This window comes from Symphalangus syndactylus, chromosome 1, assembly GCF_028878055.3.
Source record: "Symphalangus syndactylus isolate Jambi chromosome 1, NHGRI_mSymSyn1-v2.1_pri, whole genome shotgun sequence".
In the NCBI taxonomy this organism is placed as follows: Eukaryota; Metazoa; Chordata; class Mammalia; order Primates; family Hylobatidae; genus Symphalangus; species Symphalangus syndactylus.
Genome location: NC_072423.2, coordinates 157,084,512 through 157,094,283, shown reverse-complemented (window position 1 = coordinate 157,094,283; position 9,772 = coordinate 157,084,512). Strand labels below are relative to the sequence as shown.

At 38.4% G+C, this 9,772-nt stretch overlaps 1 protein-coding gene across 2 annotated transcripts in view; it reads right to left on the bottom strand.

Moving 5' to 3' along the window:
* Positions 1 to 288: 288 nt before the first annotated feature.
* The window catches only part of CSMD1 (CUB and Sushi multiple domains 1), a 2,032,824-nt gene continuing 2,023,340 nt past the window's right edge, over positions 289 to 9,772 (bottom strand). For both annotated transcript variants that reach the window (XM_055289255.2, XM_055289263.2), the window contains 2 exons: positions 6,572 to 6,704; positions 289 to 3,643 (listed from right to left, as the gene is read on the bottom strand). In XM_055289255.2, the coding sequence (XP_055145230.2) occupies positions 3,484 to 3,643; positions 6,572 to 6,704 (293 nt within the window). In that variant the 3' untranslated portion in view covers positions 289 to 3,483. The remainder of the gene's footprint in view (positions 3,644 to 6,571; positions 6,705 to 9,772) is intronic.

The window sequence follows — 9,772 nt, the reverse complement described above, 5'->3', positions numbered from 1 at the left end:
AAAAAACATAGGTTTCGGTTTGGAGGAAACCAAGTGTTCTTACCATTTTTAATGCAAACCATCAAGAAATCTGTCAGCTTCAACGTTAGTATTCTGTGTCTCGTGGTTCCTGCTAAATGTGCTATTGGTTAATCATGACGGTGATGTGAATGTCGTGGGAAAAATATGGAGCTTCATTTTGAATACCATAAAGGCTCATTATGAAGACTGTCATTCTTTCCCTCTCCTGCAAGGGACTCAGTTGCGCATATTAAAGTGAAAATAAATTCACACACAAAAATAGAAATCTAAAATTAAATATTTAATTAGAACTCTGATTTGCTTTAAAGATTGGTGGCATTGCACAGGCTATATTACACCCTCTTTATAATTTTTTTGACAAAAAAAGATACTGTTCGTTTTAACAGGCCACTTTAATATTAATACATGTGTAATAGGATTGGAACTGAAAATCAGCTAGAGATGGTACATTTTACATTATTGGGAAAATTACAGTTCTGTATTGTAAAAACATTTATTTTTTAACAATATACCTACATTAATCAAAAAATTACAGCATATTTAATAATTTTACAAATTCTTCATAAAAAATATATCTCTGTACAAAAAGGTCTTTCGCACCTACGTCGTGACAGCAGCGTGTGGTGGGACGGGAGGGAGGGTCGGCGATGACAATGGGTTTTCCTGATCATAATGCCAGCGTTCTTTTTTTACCCCCTTTTTATAATAGCTTTTTGTTGTTGTTTACAAAATATTTTACAGAAGAAAAAAATTATTGCAGCTAGCCTGAAAAAAGGCAAGATGTGTGTGTAAAACAAGCAGCAGTTTTAAACAGCTCTGAAGCACGTGTCCTGTGTTAGCATGTGGTCATGTCCCTCACGCGTGCTCCCGTCGCCTTCAGGGAAGAGTCTTCTAGACCTAACTCAGCAAGCACAGCTCCTGACTGCCCTAAAATGAGATCCTCCAACACCTTGCGGAGCCTCCGTTCAACACTGCACACAACCCTAGGAAGAAACTAGCCAGAATTCTCACAAGAGAATTTCACTGATTTTTTTTTTCATTTAAATAACATGCTTCAAACTGGCAACCCTAGGACAGTTTGACTTTGCACACAAAGGAAAATCATATCTAATTTGATATGCGGTTTCTTGTATGTATGTATGTCCTGTCATTTCAGGATTTCATAGCATCGTTGACCAGGAAGCAGGTCAGGGATGTGGGAACAGAGACATTAATTCAGACTCTGAAGTCAGCATTTTGCACCTAGTTTGAATTACTCAAACTTAGATATGTACAATATATATATATGTATGTATATATATACACTAATATGTATAGTAACCCTGTTCTCCCTTGCACACGAGCCTCCTCACACTTTCAATCTTCTGTTTCCTTTAATGTGTGTGTTAGGAGCACGACTCCCGCTGACCTCGTCACGTCTACCGTGAAAGAGCAACGTAAGGATTCCCACTGGCAAAGCAAATCTCCAAGGATATGGGCAGGTTGGCCAGGGAAAACTGTGCAGAGAATTCAGCGTAATGATACAGAATCCAACAGCGTGGGTTTCACAAGACAAAGGAGTCCCTAGGACAGGCCAGTGAGTCCCCAAACAGCAGAGACCCTTTCCACCGAGGAACACAACACTGGGAGCCGAGCTCTACAGAAATGTCCAAACCAAAACGCGTGACTCTCCAAAGAATGCCCCATTTTCCCGACCGCTTTTCCTTTTTCACATTGGAAGTCCTACATGGAAACCTTCAGGAGACCAACAGATAAATCAGTCTTAAAGCTAGGTGTGAATGTGTCCACTCCGACAACGTGAAGGCCAATCTGAACATTCTGACATTTCCATTACCAATGCCAATATGAAACGTGAAACAGAGAAAATTTGCCACAATTGGATAGGTACGGAAATATCAAATAATAAAATAAGTATTATCGTTTCAAAAATATTTTTATCAAACAAGTATAAGTAAAAATAAACATGATTTTCACTTTGAATTTGTTACGTAAACATCCTCACGGTCACATCTTCTACTTCATGTTTTGATTTTTATTCACCCTGGGGATCTTATTGATTTTATTTGCACGATAACTTATCATCTACCTATAATGGAATTTAAACTTGAAAAGTCACTGAAATTACCTTTCCATCTGGAATTATAAAGCATGAAACAAATAACAAATGAATGTATAAAATATATCATCGTGAGAGGAGAGTGTGTGTACTTTTTCTTTCCCTCTAAAAGAACACTTAGTATTTTGATCCTGAACAATTTTCACTGAGTTCAAGGTGCTACTGTGGCATATTGTCTTTCAATGCAATATCAAAGATCAATGGCACAGTAAAAGAAAAAAAAAACACTGCAAAAGGGAAGGCTGCATTGTGAGCTAAAACCCACAAGTTCATCGACTACCTAAAATAAATTACTATTCACAGTTTTACATGGCAAACAAATTTCTGCAAACCCCCTGCTATTAAGTAGTATCAGAGAGACAGTAATTGGATGACGATGGTACTAAAGGAGGAAAACCTGGGAAATAAAGAGGCTTCTGTTTTTTTCTCATTGGACCTCTTCAGTGAATTCAACACGTAAATGGAGCTAATTGAAGCAATAATAAAATGCATCTTTTCAATACTGTATTTCGTTTTAAAATCTGTGCCATATCTAGGAGTACTTTTCCCTAACACTCCAACTAAGCTGATGGTGGAATGTTTAGCTTGATAATATGAAATAATGCTTATATACAATGGATAGTGTGTATAAACCCTGTGTAAATAATTTATTTTTTATCAGAATCTTAGTCATTCATAACACACCAGTGCAAAAAAAATTGTGCATTAAACATTCTGCGACAGAATAGCTGACTGGGAAATTTGCAAACATCCCTAGAGATGAACACACAGGGGAGTTGTGAGGTCCTCAAAGCTTGTCAGGTCTCAGAAGGACAGAGTGAAGCATTTGTAGGTGTGCGCCTCTATCAGAAAGGTGTCTTATCCAGAAAGCTTTTTATTTTTTTTTCAGAGTATTCGTGTCCATGGGGGTTTAAAAAGGAAAAACAACACAAGAGAACACATATTGTGGTGCTACCATTTTGTCACTGCACCCGAAGGACATATCCACGAGCCCAGAAGATTGCATTGAAAGGCATCCCAGCAACACAGAAATATGAAAGTCTGAGGCATTGAGTACGACGTGTCGGCGCGACGCGGCAGTCTTCCTGGAGTGTGCCTTGATTTCAAACAGATGCAGCCAGGCATTTAGAACCCACTTTCGGAATGAAAACGCACGTGTAGTTGGATCCGCAGAAGACTCTGGCGCATTTGAGTAGAGATCCCCGCTGCACGTATGCCAGTACACAAGGTTGAAGATCGCTGCAGAAAAGCCAGAGCGGAAGGGAGAGCGGTATATGGCACCAAAGGAATCACTGCTTGTCCATCAGAGGTATGGCTATGAATCAGTCCTGTTGGGGCACTGAGGGCTATACCACTGTACAGACTGTGTTCAGAGTTGTGTCAAACCTCACAGCCTTGGCTTCTGTGGGTTTTAAGTTTGTATCATACATGGGGTTTTCAAACGATGCTTGTCCATTGCTGTTTTCATGCCCAGCATAGCCATTGTATTGAACTTTTGGTCTCGTTCTAAGGAAAACAGAAAACAAATCATTAGAATCCTGGTTTCATTTGGAGATTTAGCAGCTGGGACTGTGTGCAGGAGACAACATCTACAGAGCAGGGAGTAGTACAGCCAGGACGTTTGCAAAGAAGGAAGGCATCCTCACCTGCACACCTGTCAGTTCATTTGCTTAAACTGGTGATTGGGAGTATAAAATGGGTTTTAAAAAGTGAATTGATTTCAAAAATTAAATAAAATTTTTTTTGAGACAGGGTCTCACTCTGTTGCCCAGGCTGGAGTGCAGTGGCACGACCACCACTCACTTCAGCCTTGACCTCTTGGGCTCAGGTGATCCTCCTACCTCAGCCTCCTGGGTAACTGGGATCAAAGATTTATTTATGCTTCCTACAAATGCCCCAGAGAAATTGGGAAGGTCCCAAAGGCTGAATCTGATTGGTTTTGTTTTGGATGTCTATTTATCACTGATAAGTTACACGGCCTTGGTTAAGTCATGAAACTTTCTACTACTCTGTGAAATAAGGTTGGGGGCATATGCCTAGCATTCAGGGCAGTATGATTAAACTAAATTTTAAGTTTAAGCTTTTAGTTCACTGTCGTTACTAATATTCACAAAAAGTTATTTTTTATTTTGTCTCTGTTGAGTTAAAAATGAATCTGTTTATAAAAAAGGAACTATAGTCATTATTAAACTATTATCACATTTTCTGGTTAAAAGAAAACCCCTACATACAATCTATGATTAGAGAATTAGAGGATTTTCAGACTGAAAAGACAGAATCATATCTGGTCTGCTCTGGCTTCTTTTATTCTTTCCTTATTCCAGAAGAAATCAGGTAGGAAAAATGTGCCACGTGGCAAAAACAGAAATTTAACATACATAAGCTTGCTCGCAAAAACATCATTTGACACTGGGTGTCAAGAAACTTCTGCCGAGCCATTTACTAGATTTCCTTATGTTACACATGCTTATTAAGAAAAAGAGAAGTAAATAGCACGTGACCCTGAGAAAACGGCAGAACAGCAGCTTGTAACTGCCCTTAGAGGGGGAGAGGTCCGTGACATTGCGCTTGGAAAATGCGCCAGCAGCGATTGTTAGCAAACAAATGCAGCCCCTCGTTAATGATGTGAAGACCTGGCTAAAATGTTCACTCAATCGTCCAGATCACAAGTTGCCACAGTCCCTTCATGTCTGGGGAAATGCAATCCCAGAGTGGAACTGGCTGCAGCTGGATTCTGACGTGCAGGCGTGCAGCTGCACCCGGCAGAGGGCTGTCAGGACCTTGGGCTCTGAGGAAGCAACTCCCCACATGCAAGCAACAGACTCAGAAATGAGCAGAAACAGGGTTTCTCTGGAGGAATACAGAGCCAACTCGTTAAGACATATTTATCTCTGTAGAGCCTGAGAAGCCAGTGTAGAGAGTGCTAAAGGCTTGGTGCTTTCCTGACCAGGTGGTGAGAGCTTGAAGAAAATGGGTTGATGGGCGGCCAGCAAATGAGCTCTGGGCTTCCTTGCTTCTGCAAAAATTCCACCATCCCTCGCTCCTATGGCACAGAAGTAGAGAACTAAAACACCCAACAGATTGAGAAGTCACGGTGGCCTCATAGCCGTCCTCTTGAGAGCTGTGAGAGGGAAGAGCTTCCTTCATATTCAATATGCAGGGCAGCCTCTTGGTCTTGGGGCAGTGTTAGGAAGGGAGGGAGTCCAGTTGTGATGACGACAGATTCCCCACTGACCCAGAGGAGGCATCAAGTTTACATAAAAAGAAGTGCTGTCTCCCTGATATCTGGCTCTGTAATCTGAGATCTCTTTCCAAGGCACTCCCTTCACAGAGACACCCAACTACTCAACATTGACAGGGAAGTTTCTAAGGTTTAACGACTAAAACTGGTGTGTATGTTGAATATACCCTCCAATGCTACATTGTCTTAAAGTTAAGATATAATCCGAAGTTATATTGATGTATAAATATGCATATATAATTATGTGGGGTTATCTTTTTAAAGGACAAGACAATCCCAGACTTATATGAAAGTTTGCATCTTTGCAGGCAAATTGAGGGAAAACAGCTTTAATGGACTAGACCCTTTCCTTGGGGTTAATGTGGATGCCAATCAAAAGCAAAAATAAATTTGTAGGAATTATAAGTTCCTACATATGTGTCTCTATAAGGATATTATATGACCCAGAGGAACCTGTGAAAGAAGATACATTTGTGTGCATACCCCTTTAAGAAGAGAAGCTCCTCTAATTATGGCATCTTCCTGGATAAGGTAGTGGCACATCTTTCTACATTTCCTAAATTTTAAACTAGTCCTGAGCAGAAATTCAAGGATAAGGCTCATCAGGCTTGTGCGTATTGGGTATTTTTTCTTCCAAAAAATTAACACAGATGTGCCAATCTTTAATTTTGTAAATATCATCTGAAATGTTTTTCACTGAGTCATATTCTCAAAGAAGGAACATTACCAGCCATAGGGAACTGAAGACATAGGCACAAGCAGCTAATACACCTTTGAAGCAACATTCTCTCTATTGTGTATTTCAAAAGTGAATATAAGAAAGCACACATTTAAAGACGCTATTTCATGAGTTATTAAAAAGCAATATCATGACAGTTCTTCTGTTTTATTTTAACCAGAATTAAGTGAAATATCCATATTATGTACTGAACAGCTGATGGATGCTGGACTTAATAACAGAGTGATGGGTTGATCTGTGCAGCAAACCACCCTGGCGTACATTCACCTAAGTAACAAACCTGCACATCCTGCACATGTACCCCGGAACTCGAAATAAAAGTTGATTTTTTTAAAAAAAGAGCATTGCATAGTAATATAAAATACATGTGCAAGCGAGCACGAGAGCATGCCCATTACTTAAACCCACAGTTTACACTCCCAACATTCTCAAACAGATGGTGTTTCTGCAGTACCTGTGTTTGTAGAGGTAAAATGCAAACCCTGATAAAATTAGAGCAAAGAAAGGAACCAGAATAGCAGCCGCCACAGAGCCACTGCTGGTGCCATGGTAATGATTCGAAGAGTCTTGATCTGGGTTTAAAGGATCTGGAAGATAAAGGAAATATTTAATTTGTTGTTACTGTACTCTGCTTAAAGAAATACATATGATAAATTTTATAAATGCATATGAACTCTAAAAGAAGCAGACGGAGTTGCCATTTCACAGGAAACCAACTGATATTCTTTTCTAAAGATTTTTAATATCCACTTAATAACAAAGACAAAAAACTGACTATTTCCTACTAACAACGGAGAATACTATGAAAGAGTCTCAACATTTAAAATGTGGGAAAGGCAAAAGGGTCAGTATACACCCTGACTTTGTTTATGGTCATAGGTATTTTCACAAAACTAACTGAAAACATTTATACATTTTTTTCTATATTAAGAAGTCAATAATATTTGCTCTTTTTTCAGGTCTTAAGGCCAGACTCAGCAAAATATGTCATTGAAATTATGTAAATATCCCAGTTATCCATAAAAATGGCATTGCATTCTTCATATGTGAATAGGATGGTGTCATCTGTCTTTATTTTGGGTAGATTCTGAAATTCACAGCAGAGTTTAGAAATACTCAAAAAAAATTATAGTTAAATGTCACAATGCAAGTTTCTATGAAGACATAAAATAATGCTAAAGTGTAACTTTTAAAATTAATTAATTTTCTTTTTTTTTTTTTTGAGACAGAGTCTCACCCAGTTGCCCAGGCTGGAGTGCAGTGGAGTGATCTAAGCTCACTACAACCTCTGCCTCCCAGGTTCTAGTAATTCTCCTGCCTCAGCCTCCCAAGTAGCTGGGATGACAGGTGCCCGCCACCACGCCCACCTATTTTTTGTATTTTTAGTAGAGATGGGGTTTCACGATGTTGGCCAGGCTAGTCTCGAACTCCTGACTTCAAATGATCCGCCTGCCTCAGCCTCCAAAAGTGCTGGGATTAAAGGCCTAAGCCACCACCCCTGGCCTAAAATATACCTTTTATCCATTAGAAAGGAAGGCAAATGTAAACACTTCAAATATCATGAAGGTGATAGAATCATCCATTCTATAAGCAATGACTATGGAGTGTCTCATTGCATGGCACTGAGAGGAAAGCAGTAAAAATTCAAATTCACAAACCTTTATTAAGCAACTGTTACCAAAGAAGGAAATAAGTTCTTGAAGAGTGTACTAATAAAATATAATTTTGAGATGGATTTGGCCTAATTGCATGGAGTCACTTAATGCAGATGTGCAATGAATCATGATTGGCGTCATCTCAATATAGCAGAATTGTTGAGAAGAAGCTGATCTGGTTTTCATATTTCCAGAATTTATAAAATGTCAAATTCAAAGAGATGTTGCTGTGTTTATTGTTTTATAAACCATAAATGCAAAAAATCAATCAAATATTAAAAATCTTTAAATCACTATTTGTATCAACATTCTTTAATTTTCATATAAAAACTTTCAAATGACATTATTTGCCATTTGCTTTAATAGATGTAGGATTATGACTGCCTACAATATTAACGTCAAATAGGAACATATTTTGGAATAATGTTGGCTTTTTAAAACCACTTATCTTTTCGAGATCTGTCCCATCATCATGCAAAAGGAAGATGCCAGACACTCGCTCTCTTGCAATCTGAGCACCGGGTTATGGATGTGCAGTGAGTGAAGCCAGTTGGGTGTTCCCACCCCAGGCACTGTATTGGAAGCGAGGGATGCAAAACACTCTGAGATGGTTTAAAATTTGTTCCATGGCTGAAAGGGTTCTAGAGCCCTGGGGACAACATGAAGTGTGTGTGTATGTGTGCATTGAGGATGGTCCCAGCGGCAGCAGTAGTGGCAGCAGTGACGTCCAGTGACCAGGGGTAGTGCCGTCCAACAGAGAGCAGTGGTGCCCTACTCAGATGGCACCAACTTCATGGGTTGGTTGTGAAAATCATATGTTAGTACATCTCAAGTGCTTACAACAATGCCTGGCACAGAGGGAGTGTTCACACGGACTCAGTTACAAAAATTTAAGTTTCCTGAAGCCAGGGCTTTTGTTTTGTTTTGTTTGGTTTGGTTTGGTTTGGTTAGCTTTCCTCTTGACTCCTCAGAACCTGCAATAAAACCTAGAACACAGTATGTGCTCAATATATATTTCCGAAATTAAAAAAAAAAGTTTTGTCTGTATAGCATTTCAGCACCCAAATATCTTTTAGTTTCCATTACGTTGCCATACATTGATCTTCAAGTTTCTGTAATTCTGGCACTATCAGTCTCATTCTTATAAATGTATATTATGCTTACATTAACCACAGTTACTTTCTTTTATCTGAAAACAAAGCTACATACTTTTATCCATAATAGATAACAAAATTCCAAATAATAAAGTGCTGGAAAATCTACATGTCACAAGACACCTCACATGAAAACAAAGAACAACACATAAGAAGGTGTTTGTGAATTACATAACCAAACTTACTGTGAGATTATTATATGTCTGCAGCTCCTAGTTAATTTCAGTTATTTGCCATTGTTTTAATAATTTGAAGGTTAATATACACACATTGTTCTAATTAAAATGGCATAAAGGGATATGAAAACAAGTAATATAAAGGAAAATTAAAATAATCATTCCTTGCCCTACAAGGCAGTTCCTCTTTATAGTTGAGGGTTTTAAAATTGTCCTTCCAACAATGCACTCACAAAATGTCTGATTATTTCTCTTTTCTTATTTTTATAATTGGTAATATTATTTGCATTTTGCATATGTGGCTTTTTAACCTTAACAGTATATTTTTAAGGGTCCTCCATTGGCATATATGAATCAGATTTAATTTTTTAAGGTGTATAGTATTCTACTGACTAGATATAACAACATTTCTTTAGCCAGTCTACTGTCCAGGGACATTTAGGGTGTTTCTAGTACTTTTATAATGCTGCAATGAAATCTTTTGCCTATATCTACACATTACCAGGAGTCTACATTATATAGGACAAATCTTAAGAAGTAGAATTATTGACAAACAGAATTTGTACCTTTTAGTGTTGCTACATCCTACTTAATTGCTCTCTAAGGAAGCACTGAAATTTCATTCAATCATTATCCTATGAGGGTCTTTACAATGACACATGGACAGCTA